We start from the raw sequence: 17,469 nt of genomic DNA on the forward strand, positions 1-17,469 counted from the left end.
CAGGAGGTGGCCAAACAAGAAAACAGTGACTGAAGTAGGGTTACCAGATGTCCCTGGATTCACTAATCTGTCTCCGGAATGACCCCAGATTCTAATTAATGTTTCCCGATTTATGCCCAGAGAGTGGCGGCTGTTACAGCGTTGGCAGCTTTGACAATGTCTGTGTGCGCAAGGCAAGCCCCAGGCAGCAAGCAGCACACGCCCAAACTATGCTTACACCCGACCCCCTGGTCACTCAAAGCCTCCCGGAGCAGCTGATAGGCACTTGGGCTGAACCTTGGCCGCCCCACTACCCACCCTCCATCCATAACCAAGGAACCTGGATCTGGTTGCCATGGAAACTACATATGTTTACAAAATGATGCTTCCTACTAATAATCTGGATGCCACGGTATTTTAATCCCTTGGCTGCTGCAAAAAAAGTGTCCTCAGATTCACTGAAAAAAATCTGGTAACCATAGACTGAAGGCCACAGAAAAACACTAGTTATGCCGACTCACAACTCAGGCTACCAGGGCAGGGTAGGTCTTTTAAAGATGAAAATGCTCCAAGCAGGGTTTACTGGCAGGGTGTCAGTCACCCCCGAAGGCGCACTCTTCCACTGCCTCCCAAAACAAACAGATGACAGTGGCAGTCAGCCACTCCTCTTAGTCCCCAACAAAGACCTTGTGAGCATGCAGTCAGTACACACTATGCCTTTAGGAGGATACTGTAGAGCTTACGTTCCTTGGACTCTGAGCGCATGCGGCTCAACTGTTGCTTGTGGCAACGCAGACTCCACGGGTTAAATGTGATCTTTTCAGAACTCACGCTGCTATTTCCATCTAGCATCTGAAATGGAACATCTGAATGCCAGCTCTTGAGGCTCTTCGTGTCCTGGAAGCTGTTGGCACAATATGGTATCACAAATAAGAGCTTTGCTAGGAATTAGATTACAACAGAGATTAGCATTTGGGCTACTAAATTTAGTTGCTTTGCAAGAGTAATTCTGTAGGAGATGGGGGCATTCTGCACCATTCTCATACTTGCAGTATGAGAGCCTTCTTTGCATAATTGTTATCTCAGGAAATAGATGTCCAGCGAGCATGTACAAGATTACAGTATCTTTACTGGGGAACATTTTGCCAAAAAAGGGAGTGAAATGTTGTTTAAGGGAAGCAACTTCTGAAAAGCTATGTCTGAACTAATGAAAAACAACTGAAATACATGGTACCTTTCTGATGTGTCACTGGCCAGTCCTGCTCTCTCCTCTTTGTGCTCACTGCCACTGCCAGACCTGTTGAGGCTTCTGCGAGAGTGTTTGCGACGTGGCTGGTCCCTCTCTGGTACATCTTCCTGCTCCAAGGCTTCACTCTCCACGTAGGGGTATGCTACCAGGTTAATGTAGCCATCACTGTCTCCCTCAAAACAGACAGACACCACACCTGCCAGACACAAGCCACATGTGGCATTCCTCACATGAAATTTCTTAGTAGCTAGGTAACAGCCACAAAAACTAGCACTCTAAGAGGTTGTTGCCAAGGACCATGTAAGGGAGAAAAACAAAATGAAACCATAGGATGGACTCTCTCTCTCTCTGTGTGTGTGTGTGTCTGTGTGTTTGTTTGTTTGTGTGTAAAGCAGCTATTGTCACATCAATGGTGTATCCAGAAGATGGATCAATTATGGTGTTTGGGCAGGAGGAATTGGCCAGATGCACTTTTTTGGGGGGGGGGGAGAGGATTATGTGCAAGAAAGAAAAATTATACACTTTATAAAGTTACCACTCTTTTGGATTTTGTATGCAACATGTATGTAACAGAGTGGCCCTTGAGAATATATGACTGTCTCTGGTCTACTTGATGCAACAGTAATAGTTTCTATAAGTAAAAGTTTACTACACAGGTAAATAAAATGAGCATGGTATAGTATCTTGAAAACACTGAGTTTCAAATTATAGGCTTTCAAAGGTTCCCTTTTCAAACCACCTCCGTTTCAAAAAGGAGAAATACAGGGTAGAAATGACATTCTGATGGTAAATAAAAATAACTGTGAAATGTATTTTGGAGTCAAGAGTTTGTCCCATGAAGGCACATTAAGTATATAAGCACATCTAGTATAGGCTTAGCTCTAGCCATTATCTGCATATTCTGTGCCCAAAGAGTGCATTCATAAGTCACTCTTGTCCATTTTCTGGCACAGCTTCTTAATATTAACTGGAATGACTCCAGGCTGAGATGCAACCTATTTTCTCTTGTGGAAAAGGCTATTTCAGTATAAATTGAATTTTGTTGTACGTGAATTGAAATTAAGACTGGCTTTCCTTGTTACATTTTCCCAACAGCAGTAATAGAAAAATGTGCCTGATCTTCTGATCCATTTAAGAGCAACATATTATTAAAGAAGAGTCACCCTCTTTTGCTATAACATGGGGCAGATTGTTTTCTTCTGTGACAGGCTTCTGTGTTTTATTAAACACAGAATTTATTTAGTATCAACAGCTTTATAGCCTCTGCATTAAAAGTACAGCAGCAGACTACTACAATTGCCCCACCTTCCAAACAACATTTCCAAGCCCTCACAACTTTTGCAAATAACAAATGCTTGTTGTTAAGTTATCACAGCTGCAATCCTATAAAGCATTACCTGTAAATCCCACATAAATCAATGGAGTGACTTGGCGTAGATATGTACATTCTAGTACCATAAGGCTGTGCAAGGTGTTCTCAGGGCTAAGTAGTTTTAAAGAACCAGACAGCCAAAACAGAGGCAGAAACACAAATGAAAACAGATAAGATTATAACACATATACAAAAGAGGGGGGGTGGGAATCAAAGAAGGTGCTCAATCAGCAAGGTTGGGAGCAACATCAGATGCATGCAAGACTTACCAAAGGCAGGACAGAGATGCTGCAATGCACCATGGGATTTATTTGCATCTCACGGTGCTGCGTCTGCCTTGACAACTGACAGGGCCCTAAAGCCCAACCTGGCAGGTTCAGTCCTATTGTGGGAGATCTAGGACTTGCTAATAGCAGGAGTAGCCAATATGGTGTCCCAGGTGAAAGAAACTCTAGAAAAGCCTAAGCTCCAAGTGGCAGCTACAAGGAAAACTTACTAAGATGGAATGGTTACGTTTTAAAGTTAGAAAACTAACTCTTTCAATATATGGCAAAAGAGGTGATGTGAAAAAGAAATTTCTCTCTTAAGACTCATTTGAAACTACACAAGTAAGGACCAGTTAATACACATCAGAATCCTCCATGCAGAACAGTTTTGTGTCCAAAATTATAGGGAGGGGAAAATGCACATTGCCTCAAAGTCTTGTTTTTTAGTTGCCATACTTGCACAAATTCCCACCAGAAAGCAGCATGGTCTTAGTGCCTCATATGTTACTTTCTCCAGGAGACGATGGTCACTGGACCACTCCACTATGAGATTCAAAGGATATAAGCCAGACTTAAGACTAGAATCCTGTGCACAGTTACCAGGAAGTAAGTCCAAGTGAACTATGTAGGGCTTATATGACTTTGAAACTAAACACAACTGGGCTTTAGAAGTACTGCCAGCCAGCAATGCCATTAATGAGATCTTATGACTGCCTAAGCATATAAACGAATTGTTCTCATCCATGCATTGTCTGAAAATACATGGGAAAGTTTCACAGTGATCTTATGGATAGTATGTAATGAAATAGTTTCATTAGATTTCAATTTGTGCAATGGAACTTCTCTCCCTCTTCTCTCCCGGCACACCCTCAGATCAGATTGGGGGAGCCTTCAGGATAGTTTTATGACGCATGCGGGAAGAAGAGGGGACTTTTCTGTTGTGCAGCCAGAAGTACTTGAACTAACAGAACTAATTTGTAGGACATCACACTATGTATACATTCACAGCACAGTTGAAGTTTTTAATGTTTGACGTTTTATTCTGTTTTTAAGGTTCTATTGAAAGCCGCCCAGAGTGGCTGAGGAAACCCAGCCAGATGGGCGGGGTAGAAATAATCTATTATTAATTATTATTATTATTATTATTATTGATAGAAGAGTGCCCTCCAGATACACTAAAATGCTCTGGATTTAAATGAGATTCTCCAAAGATTTTGGGAGCTTACCTTTGTACTCAGGTGTGAATTCCTTCATTTCTGGAGGCAGGGACTCATAGAAGCGCTGTTCTCTGGTGATGAGAGGCTTGCACACAGTGTGGTCATCGTAGCGCATCATGCTGCTGTGGCCGCCCACCTGATGGATGAAAGGCTCCAGAAGGACCCCTCGGCCTCCTGTGTGGGATGCGTTCTTGCCATGCTTCCCCACCTCCATGGTTTGACAAACACACATTGCGTAGGGCACCAGTCGCACACTTGGAGCTGGGGGTGAGCTGCATGGGGTGGAAGGAGGAGTTTCTCAAGGAGCAAAATCTCTACCACTCAGATGTCTTAGTAAGAAAGCATGTGCCAATGGTCTGCAAAAGAGAGAAGATTGCATAAAACTTAGCCAGTGGCCACTTGCATCAGTCCCAGTACAAAGTCTACCATGTAGCTATGAGTTATACACAAATACACACATGCAGTATTCTTTTTACACACTTCTGTATTTTATCAATGATCTTGACAAGACAATAATTTTTTAAGAGGTTTGTGACCAAAACCAAGAAAGAGCAATGACCTACCAGCTATTCAGAGCAATCTAGATCTTTTAATAAGGTAAGCCCATCCTTTACTTAAAGCATCACTCCTCTGTGCCAGCAAGGAATTAGTTCAACAACATCCCATGCCTTCTGTTTGAGCCATCTCATGTACTTGTCCCCAATAAAGCATCCTTCAATTCACATAAATGTTGAACTGGCAGTTAAGTTGTAGAAAAAGGTTCACTGAATAACTGGAAGAAAATGCATTTCAAAATAAACAGTAGGCTTTCATCACTGAAGATGCAACTGTTGCATGTTAGGTGATGTGATAAGGGAAACACTAATCAGTCATGAGGAGAAAGGGAAAGGTCAATGTTTTAGGTCTACCATTTGCTACTAACAAGCAAAGCATAAACACAGAAGAGCAAGGAGCTTGCAAACTGCCTCTCAAGCCTTGGTTTATAATATGAATTTCATGAGTATGTTTTTGACAAGCTTCTGATATAATTTTTGAAAGTCCCCCGCTTTTTACAAAACAGATTGAGCCAACTGTGCCCCAAAGTTGCCCTGAGAGGTGCATGCTTCACCTCCCCTTTCACAGTAAGGGCATGCTTTTGATATTCCAACAGGAGGCTAAAATAGAAGATGACTGAGGTAGACAAAAATGATTTCAGTCAAGTCTAACTGCCAAACAGATTGGTGGCTTCTGCAGAGCTCTAATTTGGCCAGTGATCTTGTGTAAAGCCGATTAGTAAGGGCACTACTTTGGAAAGTCTCATGGCCTCAGGCGAGGATGCACTTGTGATAGCTGTTCTGTTTATCTATGGCTTATATTAAGCTACTGGACACAGTTTGCATTCTGCAAGCATAGATATGTCCCTCTTCCCTCGTTGCCAGGTAGGGAACTTGTTAAAGCAAATGAAGAGGGACGTATGTAAGGCCTTACCCATTTTTCAGACTCACATGGTTGGCTAGAACCTAAATGTTCCCTTCCCCCAAAAGAGGCTCCTTTCGAGTATGTGATGAAAAAGCTCCCATCGTTTCACATTTCATCCATCTACTTAGCTCACTATGTGAATGACTAATGACCAATATTATGAGGTAGGCTTAACCTCCGAAGTTTAACAGCAGTGGTTTGTATGCCATTTTTAGGTTTCTCCAGCAATCAAAATGTTACAAGCTATATGTGTACCAGTTTTTAGCTGGCTGTCAGTTGGTGAAATATCTTCATACGACTGATATGGAACAGTGAATGAACGAGTCAATAAGCACATTTACAGAATAAGTGGCAATCGGGATGAGGGGGTCATTTGGCACTGGCATTTTTTACAGGTCACTACATACACTAGCAACTGCTCAGTTGTTTATCAAGTATCATACACACACCTTCAAAGGAGCTTACAGAACCTGATCTACTGAGCACTCAAAACTTTGGCATCGGCAACGAATATCAGCTTGCAGCCCAGGAATGAAGATACTACTCTAATCACAACATAAAATTCAAAAGGTATTTTAATCCAATGTTCTTCAACCTTGTATCCAAATGCTGAACCACTACAACCCTCATTACCCTCAGCTAACTTAGCCAACTGTAAGTGATGATGTGCCTGAAATTGAAACGTTTAAGAGACTTAAATTTTTAACAATAAAATTCACAAAATTATTCACAATGATTTGTGTGCTAAAACACTTTTTGTATTTGAGGAAGATAATCAAAGATGGTTGCATTACAGTGGTACCTCGGGTTACATACGCTTCAGGTTACATACGCTTCAGGTTACAGACTCCGCTAACCCAGAAATAGTACCTCGGGTTAAGAACTTTGCTTCAGGATGAGAACAGAAATTGTGCGGCAGCAGCAGGAGGCCCCATTAGCTAAAGTGGTGCTTCAGGTTAAGAACAGTTTCAGGTTAAGAACGGACCTCCGGAACGAATTAAGTACGTAACCAAAGGTACCACTGTACTTATTCTAGCAATTTAAAATAAATTTAGCAGTTTCAAGTTTTGTGCTTTTCATTCCCCCTGTTTTTTGAAAACTGAAGTTAACAATTGGGGGGGGGAGGTGTACGTGCAAATAGTTAGCCTTGCCTAGGGCACAAAATAGCCTGGCACCAGCACTGTCTCAACTACATCTGAAACAGTTTATGAGTATTTATGTGTCACAGGAGATCAAATTCTACTTTAGTGGATCATAAGGCTGTCAACAAATAATTGGTAACTGCTGACAGAGCCCATTCCTCCTGACATCTAAACATAACTGAAGACAGGAAGTGTTAAGCGGGTATCATCTAAAACCTGAGATAAGGAGGTTATGGATTAGAAACTGGTGAATTTGGAGTTTTGGGGGAAGAGGGAGAACATCTGATGAGGAAAGAAAAAAGAAGAGAGCACAAGATGCTAGCAAAGTGAGGCTGTCAGTCAAACACAGTTTTCACCATTTCTTAAGCTAGAAGAACAAAATTTCTTCCAAGGTCCTATTGTCTATGCCAGTCACCTCAACCTTGCACTCTCCAGATATTTTGGACTAAAATCACCATTAGCTTTTGCCAGCACTCCACAGTACGATTGTAAAAGGGACAAAATTGTGGCAACTTACCTCAAAGACTAGCGTATTTTTTGCTCTATAAGACTCACTTTTTCCCTCCTAAAAAGTAAGGGGAAATGTGTGTGCGTTTTATGGAGCGAATGCAGGCTGCGCAGCTATCCCAGAAGCCAGAACAGCAAGAGGGATTGCTGCTTTCACTGCGCAGCGATCCCTCTTGCTATTCTGGCTTCTGAGATTCAGAATATTTTTTTCCTTGTTTTCTTCCTCCAAAAACTAGGTGCGTCTTGTGGTCTTATAGAGCGAAAAATACGGTATTTAAGAAAACACAGAATCTGAAAATTTAGTGTTAGCAAATGAAAAACAATGAATTTTATGTGAAATCACTAAACACTCAGAAAATGGATAGAAAAGTTCATCTGGGGAAGTGGAATAGAAAACTACAGAGTTAGGTCCCAGAGGAGATGGAGACATGCCTTTATACAAAAGGCTCACACTTCTCAGTGACAGTCTGCTTTAAAGAAATCTGATTCAAAATTAATTCACAATGGTGTTTAGCAGCCTGCAAAATTTGGAAGAGCTATAACAGAGACTTCTATCATATGTGGTGAGAATATGCAAAAAAACCCAACAACCGCCAGATACTAGAAGATAGCATTAGGAATAAATGATGAACTATTTCAGTTCAGTTCAGTTCAGAGTAAAATTAAAGCCCGTGGACTATATGCTAATTTTATCAAGAGCTGTGTATCAATTGAAAAAAATATTTTAAAATAAATGATCACAATAGCTACATTGCTCTTTGTAAACACAGAAAAGCAATCAATGTCTTCCTACAGTAGACCAATTACAACAGATATAGTATCAAACAGAAGTTATTTGAGCAGCTGGGTCCTGATAATTCAGTATCTAAGACAAAGAAATGATTTCAAGGAAATGGAGGGAGATCGTGTAATACTTTGAAACTGGATGGGGTTGGGAGTTAAATTGTAAGATAAGCATAATGAAAGTAATTTGACGTATAAAGCTGTGCAAATGATATTAATGTGCATTAAATGTGTACATTCTACATAAAGCTTTTCATGAAATAAAAGAGAGGTCAGATCACCCTGTATTCAGCAACAGCTGGTGTGATGCTTAGCTTACACTGAAGAGAGATCTCCCTCTGCTTGAACACTTAGGAGAAATACCATTGTGGAGCAGAGGTATAATAGTGATTCACCAACAGCTGTACCAGCACTTCCCATCCCATATTTGAGAGAGGTTTTAAAAGTAAACAGCTTATTTAAAGAAAGCCAGTAAATAAAATTAGTATCACAAGAACTGTGCAGACAAAAATTAATCACATCAAGGAAAATAAAATTCATTAATTTTCTTTCAAAGGCTGGACTGGATGAATCCCAAGACGGAATTAAGATTGCCGGAAGAAATATCAACAACCTCAGATATGCAGATGACACAACCTTGATGGCAGAAAGTGAGGAGAAATTAAAGAACCTTTTAATGAGGGTGAAAGAGGAGAGAGAAAAATATGGCCTGAAGCTCAACATAAAAAAAAAAACTAAGATCATGGCCACTGGGGCCATCACCTCCTGGCAAATAGAAGGGGAAGAAATGTAGGCATTGAGAGATTTTACTTTCTTGGGCTCCATGATCACTGCAGATGGTGACAGTGGTCACAAAATTAAAAGACGCCTGCTTCTTGGGAGAAAAGTAATGACAAACCTAGACAGCATCTTAAAAAGCAGAGACATCACCTTGCCGACAAAGGTTCATATAGTTAAAGCTATGGTTTTCCCAGGAGTGATGTATGGAAGTGAGAGCCGGACCATAAAGAAGGCTGATCGCCGAAGAATTGATGTTTTTGAATTGTGATGCTGGAGGAGACTCTTGAGAGTCCCATGGACTACAAGAAGATCAAACCTATCCATTCTGAAGGAAATCAGCCCTGAGTGCTCACTGGAAGGACAGTCCTGAAGCTGAGGCTCCAATACTTTGGCCACCTCATGAGAAGAGAAGACTCCCTGGAAAAGACCCTGATGTTGGGAAAGATTTGAGGGCACAAGGAGAAGGGGACAACAGGACGAGATGGTTGGACAGTGTTCTCGAAGCTACCAACATGAGTTTGACCAAAGTGTGGGAGGCAGTAGAAGACAGCAGTGCCTGGCGTGCTCTGGTCCATGGGGTCACGAAGGGTCGGACACGACTAAACAACAACGAGTGAAAATAATTTTAGAGCTTTGTAACAGAGCACTGAGACACATAATAATAGGAAGTAAGACTTAAGGGGTATTTTGTTTCAATTCACACACCAGTCAATGTTTGTTGTTTAATATCAAAGTAAAGTGGAAATCTGTTATAGGAGGCAGTCTCAGAAAATAATTTCAGGAGCGAAATGCAAAGCAGCAGCATACATCTTCCTCCTGTCTTTACTAATTTTTAGAAACCCAGAAAAGATGTAAGATTATGTTTCTTATTTCCTGCAGAAGAAAGTTATGAAGTCTAGACATCAGTAGGTAAAGGTAAAGGTACCCCTGCCCGTACGGGCCAGTCTTGCCAGACTCTAGGGTTGTGCGCTCATCTCACTCTATAGGCCGGGAAACAGCGCTGTCCGCAGACACTTCCGGGTCACGTGGCCAGCGTGACAAGCTGCATCTGGCAAGCCAGCGCAGCACACGGAACGCCATTTACCTTCCTGCTGGTAAGCGGTCCCTATTTATCTACTTGCACCCGGAGGTGCTTTCGAACTGCTAGGTTGGCAGGCGCTGGGACCGAATGACGGGAGTGCATCCCGCCGCGGGGATTCGAACCGCTGACCATGCGATCGGCAAGTCCTAGGCGCTGAGGTTTTACCCACAGCGCCACCCGCATCCCTGTAGACGTCAGTATTTCCTGCAAATATTAAAACTGACAGAAAATATGCTGGACAGTGAAGAACAGACTAGATAAAATTGTCAACTATCCATACAACATGGCAAAAATAATGTTCAAAGCAGCCACTTATGGTATAGCCAACAAATACCATTCAATCTGTCAATCCTATGGTTCCTAAAGGTCTACTTCAATGCAATCTGAAACACTGAACACGCAGTTCTGCATAATAAAATGAGGAGCTTGGAGACTCTGGCTCAAGAGAGGTAATGGAACAGATAAGTGTCTCGTATTTCAGTTTGTTAAACCCAGTAGAGCAGTCCAAATCCCAAAATTCAATATCATCTTACTGGTGGAAGAACCCTACAGTTTATAATCCTTAAGCTGCATTTTTTCCAAGCACCCCTTTCACTATAGACACACATGTCAATTGACAATATATGGATCTCTACAGCAATCTTTGTAATTTACAAAGCATTTACAAATATTATTTCAAAAAAGAAAGAATTTTCACCACAGCTGCAGAAACTACTACAAAGAATTTCAGAAGACTGCCAGTACTCTCTCTTTTTACTTCAAGGCCAAACATGAAGAAAAACCAACAGCAGAAATGACAGTGCAATTCACCACTTAAGTGATTGTTGCTCTTCTTCTAGTGCTTATTTCTTTAATTATTTCTCTTGCATTTCAAGTTAATAACAGCTATATAGACTTTGTAAAGCATTTAATTTCTGGCCTACTACTAGACCAGATGGGCAGGGTATAAATAGTAATAATAATAATAATAATAATAATAATAATAATAATAATAATAATTCTCTCAAAAGTGTGGATATATTTTGTGGTCATAAACTTGATTACACGAGCAAGTGTCAGTTTAGTGAGGGTTGCTCAGATCAAAAAAGCCTTCAAGTATATATGGGCTGGAGGAAGTCTGCTAACAAGTAGATTCTTTGCAGCCATAGTTTTGCTCTTCTTCTAAAATAACAGGCAAGCCCCAAACTCGGCCCTCCATCTGTTTTGGGACTATAACTCCCACCATCCCTAGCTAACAGGATCAGTGGTCAGGGATGATGTAGTCCCAAAACAGATGAAGGGCTGAGTTTGGTGGTGCCTGTAAAAGAAAGTATAATACAAAGCACACTTCAAGTGACTCATCCCACCTGCCCTGCACTGTAGCACAGCCCTGTTCTCTGTGGTGCAGGCACTCTTTGTGCCAAGGTTTTGCTGCCACAAATAAAGTGCAAAAGCAGAAAGAAGACTGCAACCAAAGAACTGGCTGGTTAGTCCAAATCAATATGAAATTCATTCATTCATGACTTTCAGGTGCATGCTGCCCACTTAGGGTTGCCATGTTACAATGCTACAGTGACAACTGAAGTCATAATTTGTAGAATTCCCTTACAGTGGTACCTCGGGTTAAGTACTTAATTTGTTCCAGAGGTCCGTTCTTAACCTGAAACTGTTCTTAAACTGAAGCACCACTTTAGCTAATGAGGCCTCCCGCTGCTTCTGTGCCGCCAGAGCACGATTTCTGTTCTCATCCTGAAGCAAAGTTCTTAACCTGAAGCACTATTTCTGGGTTAGCGGAGTCTGTAACCTGAAGCGTATGTAACCCGAGGTACCACTGTAGAATAAATGCACAATTTTATCTTTGTGGCACAGGTGAGCTCTATGTGTTGGGACCACTGGATTATGAAAAGCAGAAGTCATATCATTTGGTCATCCAGCTAAGGGACTTTGATAATGGCGTAAATCCTGAATCGCCGAAGCCGAGTCTGTGTAACATCACCATTAATGTGCAGGTAACTGGACTTGGCAGGTGGGTGAGTAGAGTGAGGTTGTTGCAAAGCTTTGAGTGGAACTAGGTCATCTATGAGATCACCTTACCCCACATGTGTCCACTCAACCACTTTGATTGGCAGAATCGGCACTTTTTACAAGTTAAGGAGGAAGTTGAGTTAAGGAGGAAATAGTTTGAAAATGTTTGTATAAAAAACCAAGGAAGGGGAGTAGGGAAGTGTAACCTGAAGCATATGTAACCTGAAGTGTATGTAACCCGAGGTACCACTGTATTCACGTTTAGGCTGTAGAGCCAGCAACCACTTTTTTTAACCACCGTGTCTTGACCTAATGCTCCTTTCTCCCTCAACAGCACCGAGTGTCTCCTGGTCTTAAATGCTGAGTAGTTTCTTTGGAGCAGTCTCTCTGATTAGTCCCTTTTTGTCTCAGGTCCCAATCTCATCTAACATAGCAACCTGGCACTTCCTGAAGGTTCCTTTTTCTCAATCCATTCCCTGATCACCATCATTCTTAAACCTAGCCTCTACACCCCAAGAACCCAGTCTGTCCCTTGTAAAGTTTGTAACTACAGCCATATTGACAATTCCCTCAAAGGAACTGAACTGCAAACCGTTAAGTTCCCTGAACAACTAACATTCTGTGCTTTTGTATAAGCTCAGAAGCTTCACTGGGCACAATGCAATAGATGTACACATTTACTAGAGTAAAGCAAAACACAAAACAAAGAGGAACTACCTCTGGCACATACTTAAGATACATTAGCATAAAACTGGTGCCAATCAATAAGACACCAGTGGTAAATTGCATTATCTGCGCAGTTAGTGACTTAGCAGGGGCAAATAACTATTCTTTCCAAGTGAATCACTTCTTAGAATTTTGACTCAAGCTATACTGAAGGAACAGGCAGATGAGCACAGATAATACAGTCTTCTTACCACTCTCCTGCTTGCCTGAGACAATATCTGCTTTCTCCCTCCCACAGCACACAGATAAACAAAAAAATTATCCAGTCTCTCTTCACTACCCATTTGCCCTCACTTATTTACTGTATTGTACTGTACAACATACAATAGTCAGCATGGATTTCTGTAAAATAAGTCATGTCAGACTAACCTGATCTCGTTTTTTGACAGAATTACAACCCTGGTAGATGAAGGGAACGCAGTGGATGTAGCCTACCTTGATTTCAGCAAGGCATTTGACAAGGTGCCTCATGATATTCTTGTAAAGAAGCTGGTAAAATGCGGTCTTGACTATGCTACCACTCAGTGGATTTGTAACTGGCTGACTGACCGAACCCAAAGGGTGCTCATCAATGGTTCCTCTTCATCCTGGAGAAGAGTGATTAGTGGGGTGCCACAGGGTTCTGTCTTGGGCCCGGTCTTATTCAACATCTTTATCAACGACTTGGATGATGGACTCAAGGGCATCCTGATCAAATTTGCAGATGACACCAAACTGGGAGGGGTGGCTAACACCCCAAAGGACAGGATCACACTTCAAAACGACCTTGACAGATTAGAGAACTGGGCCAAAACAAACAAGATGAATTTTAACAGGGGAAAATGTAAAGTATTGCACTTGGGCAAAAAAAATGAGAGGCACAAATACAAGATGGGTGACACCTGGCTTGAGAGCAGTACATGTGAAAAGGATCTAGGAGTCTTGGTTGACAACAAACTTGACATGAGCCAACAGTGTGATGCGGCAGCTAAAAAAGCCAATGCAATTCTGGGCTGCATCAATAGGAGTATAGCATCTAGATCAAGGGAAGTAATAGTGCCACTGTATTCTGCTCTGGTCAGACCTCACCTGGAGTACTGTGTCCAGTTCTGGGCACCACAGTTCAAGAAGGACACTGACAAACTGGAACATGTCCAGAGGAGGGCCACCAAAATGGTCAAAGGCCTGGAAACGATGCCTTATGAGGAACGGCTAAGGGAGCTGGGCATGTTTAGCCTGGAGAAGAGGAGGTTAAGGGGTGATATGATAGCCATGTTCAAATATATAAAAGGATGTCACATAGAGGAGGGAGAAAGGTTGTTTTCTGCTGCTCCAGAGAAGCGGACACGGAGCAATGGATCCAAACTACAAGAAAGAAGATTCCACCTAAGCATTAGGAAGAACTTCCTGACAGTAAGAGCTGTTCGACAGTGGAATTTGCTGCCAAGGAGTGTGGTGGGGTCTCCTTCTTTGGAGGTCTTTAAGCAGAGGCTTGACAACCATATGTCAAGAGTGCTTTGATGGTGTTTCCTGCTTGGCAGGGAGTTGGACTCGATGGCCCTTGTGGTCTCTTCCAACTCTATGATTCTATGATTCTAAGAGTGGCTGGGGAAACCCAGCCAGATGGGCGGGGTATAAATAAATAATAATAGTAATTATTATTATTATTCCTGTGGAATTTGGCATACTTGTGCTTGCTAAAAGCAAAGTGGCAAGGGGCAAATTGCAACTGCAGTCTGACTGCTCCAGGACTTGGTCACCAAGAAGCTGTTGCCCTTTTATGCTGGAGAAACAAAAGCTATGTTTGCTCTGTGTATGGTTTCAATTTCTCTTTGCCTTAAAAAAAGCAATTGCCACATGTGATACCCCACTTTTTGTATCTCTTGTCTCTTTCCTACTGGAAAAGTTTCTGACAGCCATCCTTACCATGCACTTCCACAATACAGTATGTGGCAGCAATTTTTTTAAAAAAGAAGCAGTATGGATCACCTCTCAAATCACACCGCAACCACAGACAGAAAACTGACACCAGCCAAACACCTGTTCAAACTGTAACCTATTTTTTTCTCTTAGGAGATTCCAATTCTGGGGATCTATAAAACGTATGCTTCCAGTTACAGTTATGGAAACTCCTGTGCTCTTATTCTCCCCTCTGCCCTGCTCTCACCTCTCACATATAACATTTGTATTTTCTTACTCCTAAATTAGTCAAGAACCAATGATATTTCAGAGGTCTGGTCTCTTTGCAAGCATGAGCAGAATTTGTCCTTATGGTAGTCACAATGCATCATATTTATACAACAGCCTTTAAGCCATGACATAGCAAAGCCATTGTGTGGGAAGACCCAAATTTTGCCAAAGGGCCATGCGAGTGACTTGGCATAACTCCTAACAGGAAATGAAACAATTTTCTACTGCTCTTTGCTTCCACAGAAATGTGTCTCAAAACTCTGTGCATAATGTTCACTTTTTATAAGATTCCTAAGTTACATATATTGTGCCAGATTAATGGCAGGGAAGAAGTGGAAGGAAGAAGAGGCAAAGAGTCTGCAAGTTTCACAATCTTCAGCGAGTACAGTGTTATTCAGCGCACTAATTTGCAATAATTTTCAGTAAATTTCCATCCTGCAGTCCCAACTTATACTCTAAGTATAGATTCTGCTCCTACTCTTCTGAGGTGATGATGGATTAAAAGCTTAGATCCTTCCACAAAGAAGCTCAGTAACAATATTTTGAGAAAGCTTTCCAATAGAACTTTTGTTTTTCAGAAATGGTGCCATGTTACAAATGTTCAAATGGAGAGAGGCTTGCTGTCAGATAACATTCAGCCCAATTCTAGACAAAGTTACCCAGAGAAGGGTCCTCGCTGTATTCAATGAGTGGGATTCAACTAAGTTGTTGCATGCACAGAATGGGAGCTGCTTGTGCTATGCGTCTTCAGAGGGTTGGAAAAACCCCCGGAACAGATTTAAGAGGTACATGGGGGCAGTGTAAAAACTGATATATGAAAGCTAGGAGCTAAATGGCACCTTAAACTTAGGTTATGGGCACAACAATGGAATGCCTAGGTGCACTTTTTTATAACAAGAATACAAAGCTTAAAATGAATGAACTGCAGCTAAAATCGTATGTTCATTTTTCACATGGTCTAGTCCTCATCTAATAGGGGACGCGGGTGGCGCTGTGGGTTAAAGCCTCAGCGCCTAGGGCTTGCCGATCGAAAGGTCGGCGGTTCGAATCCCCGCGGCGGGGTGCGCTCCCGTTGTTCGGTCCCAGCGCCTGCCAACCTAGCAGTTCGAAAGCACCCTCGGGTGCAAGTAGATAAATAGGGACCGCTTTCTAGCGGGAAGGTAAACGGCGTTTCCATGTGCAGCTCTGGCTCGCCAGAGCAGCGATGTCACACTGGCCACGTGACCCAGAAGTGTCTTCGGACAGCGCTGGCCCCTGGCCTCTTGAGTGAGATGGGCGCACAACCCCAGAGTCTGGCAAGACTGGCCCATACGGGCAGGGGTACCTTTACCTTTACCTTTTTAGTCCTCATCTGAAGACTGCAAAAAACAAAGCCATGCTTCCCCTGCCCGCCCCGGCCCCCTAATATTCTTAAGAGGGTCTGTTCTCCAGACTTCAGGAAGTGGCTGGAAGTGGGGATGCAGAAAAGGGTCCTCCTTTCCTTCAGCACTGTGCAGTTTTAATCTGAAATCTTAAGCACAGTACTGCGCCCACAGCTCAGAAACTGCTTGCGCTAATGAAATTCCCTGTTACAAAACACACTAGAACAATGGGAGTTTCAAACGCTGATGGGGGGCACACAAGGGGAGGAGTGGGGAGTCTCACTGCTCATGTGGAACTCATTCTATGCCCCCATACCTCACTTAGCACATCACTGAATACTACCTAATAGGCTTTAAATAGGTGTGCACAGGATTGTAGCTTCATGTACACCAAGAAAAGATATAGGCACTTCAAGAGCATTGCACTGAGAGCAAATTTTATAAATTTTACTCAAATATTATCAACAAAAGCATGCTGCGGCCAACAGCTGGTAAATTCTATTTTGATATTTGTCACACTGTTAGGAAACAGAGGGAGCAGCCTATGAATTCATGTCAATTTTAATTAAGATTTATCCTATCTTACAAGTCAGTCCAAGAGCAGTTTACAATTTTTAAAAAGAAAACTGCAAAAAGAAAAAGCCCCACCTAAACACGATGGGCTATCCACGTTTATCTGGCACCAATTATCTTCCCAATAACAATGTCTTGTCTGCACTGTCTCCAGAAAACAGCCTCCAATGGATCTTCATTAAGGAGTTCAAACACTAGAAAGTTACTGCAAACTTCTATACACCCTTATAATTTACGGTTATTTTTTAAAATATTTGAGTTCCACCCTTTATTATGGTATTCAAACAACAAAAACAAAATTCAATTAAAAACAGATAAAAAAATAAAAGCAATAGATTAATCTCAAAACAGACTAAAATTAGCAATTATGGGTTCTATACATAAGTACAGTGGTACCTCTGGTTACAAACTTAATTCGTTCCAGAGGTCCATTCTTAACCTGAGGCCCCACTTTAGCTAATGGGGCCTCCTGTTGCCATCACGCCGCTGGCAAGCAATTTCTGTTCTCATCCTGAGGTAGAGTTCTTAACCCGAGGTACCACTTCCGGGTTAGCGGGGTCTGTAACCCGAAGTGTTTGTAACCTGAAGTGTTTGTAACCCAAGGTACCACTGTATTCAGGCCTTGAATTCAGCTAAGAAGCAAACAGGTAGCCGGTGGAACTCTTTTATAATTGGTGAAATATCAGCAAGATGAGACATGCCAGTCAGAATTTTGACTCCCATATTCTGTACCAATTACAGAGTTCAAACACTTGATACAGGGAAGATAGAAGTGGCATCACCTAAGCAGAGACTATGATTG

The 17,469-nt window shown here is 42.0% G+C and overlaps 1 protein-coding gene across 3 annotated transcripts in view; it reads right to left on the reverse strand.

Moving 5' to 3' along the window:
* IP6K1 (inositol hexakisphosphate kinase 1) overlaps window positions 1-17,469 on the reverse strand; it is a 30,997-nt gene that overhangs the window by 8,315 nt on the left and 5,213 nt on the right. For all 3 annotated transcript variants that reach the window (XM_081900335.1, XM_081900334.1, XM_081900336.1), the window contains exons 2-4: window positions 4,093-4,439; window positions 1,214-1,424; window positions 711-883 (exon numbers count right to left, since the gene is read on the reverse strand). In XM_081900335.1, the coding sequence (XP_081756461.1) occupies window positions 711-883; window positions 1,214-1,424; window positions 4,093-4,315 (607 nt within the window). In that variant the 5' untranslated portion in view covers window positions 4,316-4,439. The remainder of the gene's footprint in view (window positions 1-710; window positions 884-1,213; window positions 1,425-4,092; window positions 4,440-17,469) is intronic.

This window comes from Podarcis melisellensis (assembly GCF_964234715.1).
Source record: "Podarcis melisellensis genome assembly, chromosome: 2".
NCBI lineage: Eukaryota > Metazoa > Chordata > Lepidosauria > Squamata > Lacertidae > Podarcis > Podarcis melisellensis.